The sequence below is a fragment of the Lethenteron reissneri genome, chromosome 29 (genome assembly GCF_015708825.2).
Source record: "Lethenteron reissneri isolate LAM-NWPU_2019-01 chromosome 29, ASM1570882v1, whole genome shotgun sequence".
Classification (NCBI taxonomy): Eukaryota; Metazoa; Chordata; class Hyperoartia; order Petromyzontiformes; family Petromyzontidae; genus Lethenteron; species Lethenteron reissneri.
This window is the reverse complement of record NC_083807.1, coordinates 11,288,373-11,304,479: the sequence shown is the minus strand read 5'-3', so window position 1 is coordinate 11,304,479 and position 16,107 is coordinate 11,288,373. Positions and strand designations below refer to the sequence as shown.

Genomic DNA, 16,107 nt, shown 5'->3' with positions numbered 1-16,107 from the left:
TATTCTTGGGTTTTTTCGGTAATGTCACGTAGGTAAAAAATTAAAATTAATAAAAGTATTTTACTTTTATTAATTTTAAATTTTAAATTTTTACCAGTATTAGAATTTCGGTGGCCTGCAGCCGCCGGAAGTTTAGCTCTGGAGGAGGGCCTCTTGGCAATACGCGCCTCGCTCGTCGACCCCACTGATGCCCGCCCCATGTGTGCAGATACGACTGACTATTGCACGTAGGCTGTGTCAGCAAACATAGAGCCATTAGATACTACCAGAGGTGGGACAAAGTCATTGTTATGCAAGTCCAAGTGGAGTCTGAAGTCATCAAATTCATGACTCGAGTCTGACTCGAGTCCAAGTCACATGACTCGAGTCCACACCAGCATACTACTGATATTACTGACTCTATTGTATGTAGGCTGTGTAGGTATATATAGAGTCAGTAGATACTACGTGACTTTACCGAAAAAACCCAAGAATATGAATCCTTGCAGTCACGAAAGCTTCAAATCTAGAATCTTATAATGCAGTTTACGGACAAACGGACGCACTTATCGGAACGCCGGGCTTTTATTAGAAATGAATGTCAACTGAAATAACCAGTTGCGCGGCATGTGACTCAAGTGAGGCATCAATCAATCCAAGATTGACAACGCGCCACCTGTATTCAGCAAAAAACAAAGCTAAGACGAAGCGACGATGGCACTGGGAGAATTAAACTACGTGAAACTAAACAAAAGGAGAAAAGACACGTATTTAATTCGGTCCTATAAGGCAGTGATTATCACGGCTCAGCGGACTTCTGTTTGTCAGAGACCACGCGGGTGCAGCCGTAAAAGCTCCGTTCTGCTGTCCCAAGCAGAGTGGATTTCATACTCAGCAGGTCCATAGCAGATTGAGCGTGGGTTTCTTTTTTGTGTGACGGGTACGTATGGGTGGATGGCATCGCTTAGAGAGGCTAGCTGACCGGGTTTTCTGTGCCATGAAAGCGAATAACACTGCGACCTTCAACTGGACTCTCTAGTGCACTGGTAAGCGGGTGCAGCTCCTGTACAAGGCGTGAAGAGCTCGTGGGAGATGGAGCCGGTGAAAACGACTCTGTGGAGGAGGGTATTTTGGAGACTCTGGAGTCGTTTTCTGTGGCCATCGTTTCTCATTGTAATGGACTAATGACGAATGTTGAATGTGTTTGTTGTTTCCACGCCCTTGTAATGGCTTTCCATGTTAGGGCGCTATGGAAATTGATATTTTTTGTATCATTACTGAACACGAGCAAGCCCTTCATAATAACAGGTTCATAAAACATTATTTAATTACTGTATATATACACATACATAGAACTGGCACTGACAGAAAAGTAAGATAGTGATGTTTTGTACAACTGCCTTGGGGAAATCGTGCTTTACAGAGGGTCACAATGACAGTAAAAGTAAAAAAAAAACATGTTCTAATTTTTAATTAACTTGTTTTTATGTCAAGGTTCACTGAATTCGCAACTTGCTAACACGCCTTAATAACGTACATTTCCACATGTAGTTTTGTATTCACGAAAGCCAAGATTGTTTTAACATTTTAGAAATCCAGAGACTCAATTATCAATGACAATTTTGGTACAATTTATTTTCATCTTAGAAACACGACGTTTGAAGTACAAAACTTTCAGTGTCTATGGAAATCAAAAGAGAACATATTTATTAGGCTATAATAAATGCTTACATTGTGAATATCCTTTGGTCTAGTATTAAATTAGATCATATTAAGACTAGGAATGTATTTTGTACAAAAAAATGTGTACTTTAATATTCAATGCACCACCAACTGCACATATGAACATTGCTCAATTGTATCTGCTCGTACTGACCCAGGATTGCATGGTGAGTTCTACAAACATGCTCATTTGCATTCAAATGCACACAAACTCTACCATCTGTACACACAAAGCAACATATCTGTTGTTACATTTTGGTGTATTTGCATCAGTACCTCAGCATGTATCACCCATTCAGTAAATGTGTGAAACATACGCCATCATGTTCACACACACACGTAAGCCAAAAACTATGTTTGTAGCGTCAGGTATGGAAACTTGCTTAATATACTGTCACAGCTGAACATCACTCACAAAACCTGTACTTGACAATGGCACTCCCTGTTGTGTACTTCTCAGGCAGGTGACATTCATCTGACTGGAATGTTGAGTTTCTTCTTTTTAAATGCCATCAACCTACACATACTAAAATTAGCGATATTCTTCAACGAGACAATCATACAAAGGCAAAACAAAATCATTGAAGCTCTGAGAAAATATTCAGTCTTTGATTTAAATGCACTTAAGACACACCCCTGACTTATCTTGCAATATATCCTTAGTAGAGAATTTAAATATTTAGTTACAACGGAAGCCTGAGTAGCATGAGTAGACGAGTATGATCGAGTATGTTAATTTGAATTAAGTAGCTGGTAGGATCTACCTCTGCCAAGTCATGTTTGAGTGTTAAATGTTCCGTCCCAATTCATCCCTTTAACCCAATGGACAAGTTAAAATGTGTGACCTTAGGTTGCACACGAAACGTTTGGGCTTAGTTGCACAAAAACATCTGCAGGCGAATACATTCGTTTTGCGAAGTATTCTCACGGTGACTTTGTTTTCATCTCAGCATGTTTTACTTGAAAGCAAGTTATTCGTTTTAAACGTCAACAAGTCCAAGAAAACAAGGCAATGCACCCCTTTACGGAGTATTCTTTGTTTTAAAACAAAAATGACTCGTGGTGGTTGCAAAGTTTTCAAGAAACTTTACAGAAGTTGTAAAATTCCCCAGGGTTGATGTAAGCTGTCGGCATTTGCACAAAAGCATGCAGTCATGTGGGGGGGGGATTCTAAACGAAACACGCTTAAAGACAAATTCTGCACAACAGCTATACAGCGCATGCTGTGTTTGCAAATGCCAAAGGTTTACAAACTCCTGTCTCCGATATGTAACATAGCTTCTACGCATCCACTGGATCTGTTCATAAGACAATTGATATTCGATTAAACAGTTCTCGAGAGATTACCTACTTAATAATCACAAGTACCTATTACTGCGTCTGCATACATTGCAGTGTTATTAAGTGTATTTTACACAAATGTGTCGAAATAATAACTCTAGGTTTTGTTTCACTTGGGCTGCTTAAACTATATATTTGTTTTCACATGATTGCTAATATAATGGGAACACACACATTTACAGTAAAGTGCAATCAGACGTGCTTTCGTGTTATTGGATGTGGCCCCCACACAAAACAGGTCCATTCGAGAGTGACTGTGTCCATGACCTCCGCGTCCCTGCTATTTTGTGTTAATAAGAGCACCAACTACATTCACATCGCGGTGTTTCTTTTGTTGTTTAAATTGATATGACATTTACACAGCAGAGATATATTCAACACTACAATAAAAACAAGACAAATATAGAAAATATAATTCTTTGCAGCTATTCAAATAATGAGAGTACTGAATGAAAACTACTTAAATAACTTTATTTTTTGTTTGTTTTTTGGACACTGTAAATACCAGCGTAACAAGCAGACATGCTGGAAATTATAAAACATTCAACATATAGAAATTATTCTAATTAAAATGAACAATCGGTATAAGTTATATGTTAAAATAATCCCTATTTACATAATTAATAGATTCCTGTATCATGTTAGAATAAAACATGTATGGGTTAACATTTCATGAAGGCAATATAAAACATCAACAAAAACGGGCCATTGTGTTAAACCCTAAATGTCTATGTCAAAGGCTACGCACAAACAATCCAGGCAACATGTCAATGTAAAAAAGAATATGGTTTTAGGGCAAAGGAATATTTATAAAAACCCTTGCATGCTACACTAGTCAGTAGTACAATGACTGCTCGTTGGCTTTATTCTTACAGGCTTGCTAGCTTATGTAAATTAGTCTTCAGTAACTGATAATGCACCTGTTTTAAGTGTTTTGTGAATCATACATTCCAACCAGTCAGAAGATAAAGTCAATAAATGACTTCATCAACAACAGTTAATTTCTGGCAGTCTTTGCTTAAAAACAAAATGTCCCTTAATCAGTCTTGTCACCTGTTGGGTCAATAAACGATTAAAAAAGCCGGGTAAGTTTCCATCCTTTTTAATGTATTGCCAACCCTGCACGGTACCCTAAAAACCAGCACACTTGATTCATAACCTCTCAGCAACAACAGCTTAATATAGGCTGATATTTTACAACTTGAGGAACGTGTATCACATTACATGTTCCAACTTTTACTTCTTAGATTATTATGATCGTGATGAGTTGCGGGGTTGGTTAAAACAGTCGGTTTGCGAGCCCTATGCGTAGATCTCTTGGTCGCTGGTGCGCTGGTATGGCTGGGCAGCGGGGCGCCCCAGCATGTAGCTGCCCTGGTCTTTCTTGCGCATGCGGTAGACGAGGAAGACGATGAGCAGCACGGCCAACATGAGACCCGCGACACCGCCCGCGATCACCGCTGCAGGCAAACACGACAACAAACATGAAAACAACGATTACAACAACGGTGACAACAATCGTGTGTCAGCTTTATTTTTGCACCATCGTGACCATGATGTTGGTGACATAGGAGGCACATCAATTCCCACGTTCACTGCTACTCCCAAGCACGCCCGGCACTCAGGGGTGACGTCCAACAAATTACTTTTGATGTGTTTCCAACAGCTTCTCGTGCATCCACCACGTGGATGCTCCGTTTCATGTGGTCTTCAAGGGAGTCATGTGATAACAATATATATATTTAATAATATGGCCTTTTTTGTTTGCTCGTCATTGCTGACTGAGAACTATTGACATTTTGGGTGACTAATATTTGACTGAAATTTGAACTCAATGTCAGTGCTTCTGACTCAGTCAGCAGAGGCAATAGCCCCCAGACATTTCACACGAGGAACATTTACAATCTTGCAAATGACCCTTTTGTCAATACACTGCTAGATTAGTATCTCCCCATGCTGGTCAAGTGTGAGTTGGAAAGTCGCGCAGTGCAGAAGTACAGCGGAACAATGGATTTTGCTGAACTGCCATCTATTGCCCACAGATGTAAGTCTGCAGCCCATAACACCTGTTATCCATTGTGGATGCCCTTCCAAGCACTATCCAGGCTCAAAACATGATTAGCTTCCATGAACTGATGTGATCAGGCATACGAATAGCCTAATACATAAGGAGTACAAAGAAATACAATACTACTAAAATATAACTTGATGAATAGTAATATTGGTAAAATAATCACAAGTAATTTTTCGTATTTCAACGAAAAGCTGAACTGTAACATATATTCCGATATGTAGAAAGTCCTGAATGGTGAAATTGCGATTTACAATGTATGTGCATTTCTACTCCATGGTAAAGAGAGACACACTATACGAAGATATGAGGGCACAGAATCATTGTCTAAGTTGCCAGAAATATAAGTGTTGTTTTCGGTCGAGATTTATAAAAACACAGTCGAGCAACTCTAGCACAAGCAGTGTGGCTAATGCCGATTAGTAACGATGCTGCATAAAAGTGTAACAAAGCAAAACGCGCACTAGTTGGGATAGCACTGGAGGAATATGCCAATAATATGTAACTACAAACTTCAGGTTCCAAGTCCAGTGTCTCTTTCAAAGTTATATATTTTTTTAAACTTTGAATTAGAAAACAATTATTAAATACCTGACTTAATTGGTAACTGTTTAAAGCCATAATCTATTAAATTCCAGACAGCTGTGCCAAAAAGCAATGGGCTACGCTGTCTTGGTTATCACTTTAATGATGATCATCTATTACAAAAATAATAGTGGAAATCACACTATGTGGAATTATAAGTCTACGAAAACTGTAATTTGAAAGGAATTATGCTAAACACTTGACATTTAAATCAATAGGTTGTCTTGTTAGATGGTGATGTATATGTTAATGTGTGACCACGTACAGGGACTGGGATAGCGATGTTACGTCTCAAAATGGAGCTAATTTCGAGAGGATGTTATTACATTGTTTTAGGTTTTTTTCGGTAAAGTCACGTAGGTAATAAATTTAAATTAATAAAAGTAAAATAAAAATAAAATATACAAATCACGACATTTCGGTCTGTGTTGCCTCGGAAACGTCGTGATTTTTTTTTACTTTTATTAAATAAATTTTTTTACCTACGTGACTTTACCGAAAAACCTAAGAATATGAATCGTTGCAGTCACGAAAGCTTCAAATCAAGAATGTTATTACGTACAATATTCCCTCGCTATTTCACGGACTTCCTATCCAAAATTTTGGATATCGGTGAATCACATTGTTTACGTGACAAACCTTACCAATCTTTTTTTATGATGGATATCGGTCACAAAAGCCTACGTGTTAAACTCGCATCTGGAACTCTACACGACTGCATCGAGAGAAGGAGAAATAGAGAAAGAAAGTGATGAGATAAGGTGATAAGAAAGGATGATGAGATACTTTTATATTTATATATATTTACTCATGTTTATGCATTTAATAGCTTATTTATCTATTTATTCAAGGTAATTCATTAAAACGATAGGTTTACATAGGCAAATATAATTATCCGTCCTATTCACGAGCATGTCCGGAATGTATCGCTCGCGAATAACGAGGGGATACTGTCGTTAAAGTTGGTTAAACAAATACGGGTCAAGACGAGAAGGCAATTTCGAATGACTAAGTGAGCTCGCGGTGAAGGGCGTGATGCGTGCACTTGTACCACAGCACTACTGCTGCTGCATTTATAGCGGTGTAGTTCATAATGAATTAGCAGGATTATTTTTTTCGGAGTCAAACAGATTGAAAATGTCGCTACAGAAGCGTGTGGCGTGAAACATTTACCTGCCAGGACCTCGGTGCTTTCAAGGGGATTCTGGGAGCCTTTCTTCTGAGCCATGACGTATGTCTCAACTTTGTTGTCCATGTCGGTGCTGATGCGTGGCGTCTTTTTGGGAACGCTGATTCCGTTCGGCTCTTCCTCATCGTAGTTCTCGCCAAGATCATTTTTGGACTCCTTCTCATCTTCTTCCTTCTCGTCATCATCTGGGATCGTATTCAGGTCTTTACTTTGTTCCACCTGCAAGCCAGATCAACCGGTGTTCTTTATAAACACAATAAGAAGATTATAATTGACTTAACTATTCAAAATCCATCCGCATTTTCCCCTTCAACGAATGAACTTGGAATTCCAGTTTTTACGTAATAGTTTTCGTGTGTTTTATAATATATATGACCTCACTCTCCAAGCTCATGTCTGGGTGCATACAATATTACAATGTGTACCGTATTAAGGAACAGTGTGTTATGATTTATCATGCTGCCTTGCATAAAACACGTGCTTGCAGTTTATATTTTGGATTATGGGAATGAAAACAAGAAACACCAAAGACTGTCCAATTACTCCACCAAATAATCGTGGTGCTCATGTCTGTTGGTGGTCCTGAGCGAGCTGTGTAAATTGCATAAGGAGAGGTTTATCCACTGGACAACCTATTTTTTCCTCCCACAAAGTGGTAGCATTTTACCAAAACTGGAGGGGATGATGGGCTAAATTAATCGCCGACGAGGATTCGGTCACCCGACTAATTTTACAGATTACAGAGAGACGTGTGTGGTTTGAATGGCTCCGAATGTTGCAAGCATGGCTTCTTGAAGGTAGAAACTAAAGTTGAATGTGGCACTTGTTTCTATCCTCCCTATCTGATGAGATTTAATACATTCTTCCGTGTCAACTGCAGTGAGAATATTTCATTCTGCATTGCGTTCCACCAAATCATTTGTAGACAACTTGCAAAAAACATTTTCGCCAGTGCTTTATGGAAATCATTAAGTTATACCTGAAGCTCCTCTTCCTGTTCACTGCTGTCGGGAGTCTCATCCTCCTCCGATTCCGCATCAGCATCACCTGGACATGAAAAAAAGCGAGCATAATTTAAATTAGTCAAGAGAGTCGTGCACTAAAACATTAATTTCTGCACGATGATCAGTCAATGCATACGGAAAATAAACATTGAGCTCAACTAATGTGCCTTCATAAGGGTAGTTTCCACTGATATTCAACATAAAATGGCCAAATTTTCACAAATTTCTGCAGAAATGGCTGTTTTGGAGGAAAATAAGTTTTTCTGAAAAGAATAACCTCTCATCTGACTTATAACTAGAAAGGAGCTGTGAAGATAGTTAAACTATAATGCAGTATGTGTTTAAAAAGTGTACATATATTTCTAGCCAATTGGATTAAGTCGAATGGTTTATCGCTAAATACCCACGAGGCGAGTACACTGAACAAAATAAACTTGAAATATAGTACTGTACGGTAAGTATATAACTGGGGGTGTAGTACGTTGCAGCGAACAGATAATATATAACGCAGAACACCCACACATCAGAGTTATATTAGCAATATTGCATCATGTCTTCTCATTCAGTTGAAACTATAAAAAAGCACAGAGGTGAACAGAGGGTGTGGGGATATAATAAACCAGCTCCTTGTTTCAACTGCTGTATTGGGAGATCGAATTGAACCCGTGACATTTGTATTGGATGTCTGGTGTGCTCACCCATTACACCACCACCATTATGTCTACATTTAGAAGTTGCTGGGAATACAATTTGATTCACAGCAATACACCTTTGTCTGTGCGTGAGTGACTGTGTTACGCTTAGTCCTACGAACTGGGCAACCTGAGTTAGATTCCCGCTCACAGCAAACACCTGTGACAATTATCTGAACTCTTCATGCCCCCCTCCCCCCGACCTACCAGGTCGACTCAGCTTCACATGAGTACCTAGTGTAGTGCGTAAACATTACCACTGGGGAGATAAAGGCGGCCGGGCATGGTGTTGGCAACCCACCCTCTTGTGTGCCGTGCCAGCCTTCATAGGTGCTCGCTAACAGCCCTTGCCCCAACGGTCTGTTCAGGCTATGCGGGGGAAACTTAGTTTTTTATTGTTGTTACGTTTAGTACCTGAGCCTGAGCCAGACCCCGAGCCAGAGAAGTAATCATCTTCACTTGAGGAAATGCTGCTATCTTCGTCATCCAAGGTAGATTCTTCCTGATCATCCCAGGTTGGGTCTTCTCCACTTGACATTCCCGAAGACTCATCCGTGTCGATTGAGTTTTGGGCCAAGAAGCGGTATTCGGTGGCCTGGCGCCTCTATGAGAGAGCACACGCACACACACACAAGACCTTCAGTTCACTTGCTCGTGTGTATTTATGGTGATTACACCTTGTACAGCATTGACAGACATTTATTTAGGGGTAATACAAGCAATCTTGCTTTTATTGGTCAGCAGTAATATACGAGCTTTAGAGAGACACATTGGCAGTAATAATAAAGCTAAGAGTGAAGATACCACAACTAAAGTATCCATTAATGCATAGTGATGATATTAAGGTCAACTCAGTTAATTCCACCGTCGCCACCACACCTCACCCTCATTCTGTCAGGCCAGTCAATGCCTGACTTTCCTGGTCTGCTCTTTAATGTAGCCCAACATCTGGTTTTGGATTTATTCTTTGGTCACTGTCTTATTAGTTTCACTGTCACTAACCTGCCCTCCATCCTGCACGGCACGTGGTCCACCCATCACCACCTCGTTTTACATTCCATTTACAAAACTGTCTTTCCACATCTACTCCACGCATTCCAATTGCTCATGACGATGACATTCCAAGCATTCCTCCGCAATGGTGGATGATTTCAAGTGGATAAAGTAAGGGATTCTTTAAAAAGTCAAGTTTAAGTTTATATGGCATAATCAGCTAAGAACTCAAGAGACCATGATGTTCTCCCTTGCAAAAGTGACCTGGGGCATTAGTCTGCTAGGAGGGGACAATGATCGCACATGCCGAGGGGTGATGATATTTGCCACTGATGTGAATTGGCCCCTATTGAGGCTGGGTCACTATGACTGTGTGTTAAATACTCCGTCAACACAACAAAAAAACACGACGTGTGAAACATCTCTGGGGGGGGGGGGGGGTGGGTACGTGACAAAACGATCTTATGAGGTATGATTACACAAGGTTTCTAAGCATGCTGCTGCTTTGTGTTTTTTGCACTTTGCATTTTTAAAGCTATGCACTCGTCAATTGTATGGAATTCGTTGAACCATCCGCATGCTCTGCTTTAGCTCTTTATTGCTAATGACATTTTATAAATTTTTATTTTACCAATAATACATTCTTCAAACCGATCGTAACAATATATTCAGCCTCCCACATCACAATAAGCATCAGCCTTCCACCTCTGTTACATGTTGATGTAAAGTGTTACTTCACTTTAATGCTACAACGACAGTTAACAGGACTTCTGGGGGTACACGACAAGCACAAATTTAAGAGCAATCATATATATTGAATATGCCTTAATGCACATGTCACTTTAAGGTGTTACTGCATTAAAGTTTAACATTAGGCTCGTGCATTTCATGAATTGTTGGCATATCCCAGTAAAAATGCAACCTTGGGCTAACGTTAGTTGACGTTTGGGCGAACGTTGGTTGACGTTGTGCCAACATTGGTCTGATATCAGGAAACGTTAGCCAACGTCTGCACATTTACCGAAATGCGATTGGCAAATCGGAGTACAGTAATAATTACGATAAATTGAGCACAGAACAAGGTGTGCTGCATTCAATTGATAGGTCCTTCCACTTCTATTTCTTCAATTCAACCCAAGTTTCACCTTGATTTGACAGGTTGATTTCATTTCGATTCCAAATGCTCTCAGGGTCACTGTCCAACTAAATAGATGATGTGTGCTTAGGAGGTTGTGAAATGAGAAGTCCCTAAATAAATAAGATGTGCAACCTGTTGTTGCCAGTATTGATCGATTGTCACACAAAGATTAATCATGTGTTTTGGTAATGATGAACTACAATGTACACGAACAAAAATCCATAACCCACAGTTGGTTACAACAGCGAATTCCCGTAGACAAAAAATTCAAATAATTTGTAACCCTAAACCAACAAATGCCACAGCAACTAACCATACTTGGCACAAACAACGCAAAGCATGAAAATACTTAAGTCAAAAAACACCACCTTTTCCATTTTAAAAGTATTTCTTTTAGTAGCTTTTTACATTACGGACACGGTTTTTTTTTAAGCTCTGAAAGAACATCTTCATGACTGGGCCAACTGCGGGTACTTTTCATAAAGCTCCACGGATCGTATTACAAGAAACACTGCGATGGCAGTTGAAAATAAAGACATCCGGGAACCACACAGCACAGAGATGTAAGTGGGAAATTTACGCCACAGTACAATGAGGAAGAGGGGGTTTCTCACGGCACAAGCAGGAAGACCGCAGCGACGTAAAGGAATCGCTGTTCATTCTTTTATAGTTTATAGTAGTATTTTAATTCACAAGGCGGCCACGTGAGCTTCCTCAGGTTGCTTTTCCTTTCACTGAAAATTCTCAGTAGGTTGATTTACTTTTTTGGTAATCGATTGTCGGGGTTTCCAGCGAAATTTGAACAATCCAAACACAAGGACCAGGATGTCAGTTTCTCTTTCACAGCCTGCGGTTAACCGCATCTCTTACTTAAACACACCTGTTTTAGCACACGCCATGGTCACGATCACTGCACGAGTTCAAATGCCCTCTGATGTTGATTACTTCACAAATTGAGGGCGCTTTATAATCTACTGTGCATACCATGTGAATACTGTAGAGTAATTCAAAAATAATGCACACAATTATTTGAGGGTTAATTATTCAGGGACTCCAATTAATCATGATTGGGTACCATTTGGTGCCAAATGTTAGTGGTAAGCCTTGTAGTTAAAGCACTCTCATTTTCTCCTTCATGCATTGTAAAAAAATACATTCCTGAGCTGTACACGTGAAATGGGACGTTCAAAGCGAAGCCATATTTTTCCCCGCCTGGGGGTTACTGTGGGTCGATATATTTGAAACGTATGCACACCCATCATGTGAAAATACTTAGCGTTTCCCGGCAGCACCTAATTAAATATATAAATCACACAAACTTACAAAAAAACCCACAACAGGCAAATTACATTACAAGGTGCTGTTTATCTTGAAAATGACCAGTTCATGTAAAAAGCTGATTGTGCTTTTTCTTAGTCAAATCAGATTCCACATGTATACATTGTTCGCCAGGGATCATTTCCTGAGGATGACGCCATAAAACTACTTTCGATGGCTCACTAACGGTTTACCTTATAACACCCAACAGATGCCCCATCACATGCTGCCTTTAAGGGAGGCGCTGCCATGGCATCGCCATCCAACAAAGGCCCTCAATGCCAGGCTTTGCCCAACGAAGTGCACAATAGATTGTATATGCGGTTAATGGTGACCGAGCTGAGACCATATTCTCACTCTGCCTGCGAAATTGGTTATCTCTGATGAGGAGCCAAATCCAGAACCTCAGCTGTGTCAACTGAGTGCCAATGTGTGCCTTCATCAACCTGACCACCTCGGGATATATACAGTATATATAAAATACATTAATGAGAGGAGGTAAAACGTTGATTAAGCTCATCTATAGCTCACATTTATGTAGACGCATGCGGGTCATACCAGCCTGATTATGTAACAAAAATTATGTGAACAATTGCATGCTGCACACTCTGTCACTGCCATGTCCAATGATGCCCACCTAATTATGAGTGACTGACACTCATATAGCCATTTCAGGTTGGGCTGCAGCCAAAATACTTCTATTCATGAGTTATGCAGATTGAGATTGTTTTTTATTCAAGCTATTCTTTATGGTTTAAACACAACATTTCTCTATGATCACTTCCTATATTGTAATCTGGTCCGATAAACATAACAAAAAGAAGGTACAGTACTATAATTTAATTGCTTTTTTTAAATTGTTGACTGAAAAATATTAGAGTGAACACTAACTTCATTTTATCAATTAAACATATGGTCTAAAAGAAATGCAGTAGAGACAATACTTGAATTGCTTAATTATTGTAAAGCTAAACTTAAACCCAATTTTTTCCAAATATCTGGACAGGACCAACGAGAAAGAACTGTAACTCGGCGAAGTTTTCCCTACATCAGTAAAAAAATCCTATTTATCATTTATAGGACTGAAATTACCATATTTAATGGCTTTACTTTATGTATGCTGTATAGACATAGATGCGTTTGATTATAATGTCTGCACAGCGTACAGTACGGTACATTAATCGTCTTAAAGTGAGCACTGGACAACCAGTGTCATACACTGCAGCAGTACGTTCCCAAAGTTTTCAAAATATCCGATTACATATGATGGCTTGTGCATCTCATCTGGGAAACAGCTCTGGCAGGCAGTAACACATTGGTAGGCTAAGTACTGTGTGTAGTCGCTACAGAGTCAGCTTATGCCAGATATTGTGCAACAAGCCAATGAGTCTCGTGGTTTCATGGTTATCTGCATTCAACATCAAGCTAAATATTTCAGCAAGAAAATACTTGAACACTGTGCCAAACAAACTAAATTGAAAGAGTACACACGCCTCATTTTAAACACACTCTGAGAATATCAATGTCCCGCCATATCAAACAAGAACATGACTCTGGTCATCTCTGTTGGAAATTTTGAGCTATTGGTGTAAATTCCACATTCCTATGGTAGAGTCCATCCTCTGCAATGCAAAATAGCTTCTCAGAAGAAAATGGAGCCTCACCAAAAGGGGCTTATTGTATCGATCTGGAGGAATGATGGGCTGAATTGACCCTGACTGGAATTAAAACTCACAGTCTCAGGATTTGGAGCCCTGCTGTTCTTTCAATTGTAGGCTATATCCCAGAAATGGGGTGTGGAATGTATAATGTCCTGTACCTAAAATAATTATACTGCAGCAATGTCGTGTGTGGGAAACCCCTCTACTCATTCACATACATGAGTACAAGATCAACAGTAATAGCTTTTACAGGGACTTTCCGTTCACCATATGCAGATAATCATTTACGGAAAGAATTACTTCAACTCTTGACTTGATATTCATTGTTCCAGAACGGTAACATATTTGGCAGTGGTATAGCTTAATTCATAAAAATATTGTCAAATATATTTTTACCGATTCACTGGTAATGTATTATAATTATCATTAAATAGCACAGCCTATTAAAACAAATAGGTGCCACTCTCTATCCACTGCTGAATGAAGTCATTATTATTGTGACATTAATAACGGAATAAGTTCACACTGGGCTCTAGTGGTGATTAAAGGTAACTCACCGTCGATGATAGAGTCAAAGAACCCATCTTGTCGAAGTACACAAAGCTCGCCTTCAGCAGTCAGAATTATGATGCAAGAAATGCGGTTGCCACAGAAATTTGGAATTTTGCACACAGAAGGCCAATATAGCCGTGCCCTTCTAAACAAACTGCGGCTCAGTAGTACAGGGACACCAGAAAAACATCCCCAGAGATTTATTAACTGCTCCACCCCAATCTGTGGCCTGTGCGTTTACTCTTTTTCTTCCCCTCCAACACAAAAACACACACAACCGCCATTGACCCTAGTGTGTCCACACTCCACCACACCCACCACCTATGCATATACTGGTGCAGAGTGTATGTCACGACGGTGCATGGTACATTACACGGGCGCAATGTGTGTGAAACTATACACTGACGCTGCGTGTGTAGACAAATATTAACTCGGCATGGCAGGTGTACCAACAACACTTTACTTTTATGATGCCAGCGATACAGGGCTGTGTGACCCCTGTAACAATATGGGACAGCCAAAAACTGGGGCAACTGTCAGTGAACAACATTTCGGCTGAAAAATAGAAGATTACCCTTCAAACCCTCCCCCCCCCCCCCGTATATACATTCAATGGCTTACCAGCTCAGAGTTCGTTCGCTCATGCCAATAGCTCCAGGCTCCCTTTTCATCACCGCCAGCGTATTGAGCACACAAAGCCAGCGAGGCTCTGAGACCTAATACTCGCCACAACATCTCCATCTACTAATAATACCTCGAATGACCCATTTCAACGCTCTGCACCTTTTGTTTGTAACTATGTCAAACAGGACCCAGTGTTATGAAACCTTACAAAGTCGAAATTTTCACTTGTGGCGCACTCTCTCTCTACCGTAGCTTTGCTTAAAATGTAGTTTCTGTGCTTTTGTTTCCCAGTCACATTTGTATTTGGCATCTTGGCACACGAGGTGAGCGGAGGGAGAACATTGCACGCAGCAGCACTACATGTTGCGCACACAGCGAACAGCGGACACACATATGCAGTATTTTGAAGCCAAAACGAGTGCCTTGGAAGTGTTGTTACAGCGTGATTTGCAAACCTAGCCTAGCAGCTTCACTCCTCCCCAGCTCACTCCGATCATGCTGAAAGGCGAGTGTTTCTCCCGTTGGCAAGGGTTGTCATAGGGACCGGGCCTGGTTGTGTGCGTGGTAGATGTTCCTGGTGCGGGTGTCACGAAATTCTTTACAAATCGCTGAGGATGCTGTTTGTTCGTCCTCAGTCCGTGTTAATGTCTTCTTAACAGTGATAGGGAGTTTCTCGGTATAATTACGGTGACAATGACGGTGAAATAACAACTCTCCATGTGAGCTAGTTTGTAGTCTTAAAGCTTTCGTGACTGCAGGAATTCATATTCTTGGGTCTTTCGGTAAAGTCACGTTTGCTTGTGTTGCGATCGAAACGTCGTGATCTATTATTATTTTCTGCCTACGTGACTTTACCGAAAGAACCAAAGAGTATAGTATTCAAAGAAAATATAACAAAAATAACAAAAAAACCTGGACGTTTCGATCACAACACAAACGATCATCAGGAGGCAAAAAAAAGTGTTGTGATCGAAACGTCGTGTTTTTTTTGTTATTTATTAAATATTTTATTTGAACTTATTTACGTGACTACCAAAAGACCCAAGAATATAGATTGTACAGTGTTGACTTTGGGTCTGGAGAACGGCAGAGGGGTAAAAGAAAACGTGTTTCAACAAGTGACACGGGGCTCAAGAATGTACAGAAGAAACAGAAATTGCATTCCATAACACAGCCTAAACAGGACCACCCATACGTGAGCCCCAAAGGAATATTTTTGTGGCTTTCATCCAAAAGCAG

The 16,107-nt window shown here is 40.1% G+C and overlaps 1 protein-coding gene across 1 annotated transcript in view; it reads right to left on the bottom strand.

The window, feature by feature from the left end:
* Positions 1-1,593: 1,593 nt before the first annotated feature.
* Positions 1,594-16,107, bottom strand: part of LOC133349074 (syndecan-2-like) — a 15,548-nt gene continuing 1,034 nt past the window's right edge. The window contains exons 2-5 of the mRNA XM_061562213.1: positions 8,998-9,187; positions 7,867-7,934; positions 6,872-7,106; positions 1,594-4,502 (exon numbers count right to left, since the gene is read on the bottom strand). Of these exons, the coding sequence (XP_061418197.1) occupies positions 4,345-4,502; positions 6,872-7,106; positions 7,867-7,934; positions 8,998-9,187 (651 nt within the window). The 3' untranslated portion in view covers positions 1,594-4,344. The remainder of the gene's footprint in view (positions 4,503-6,871; positions 7,107-7,866; positions 7,935-8,997; positions 9,188-16,107) is intronic.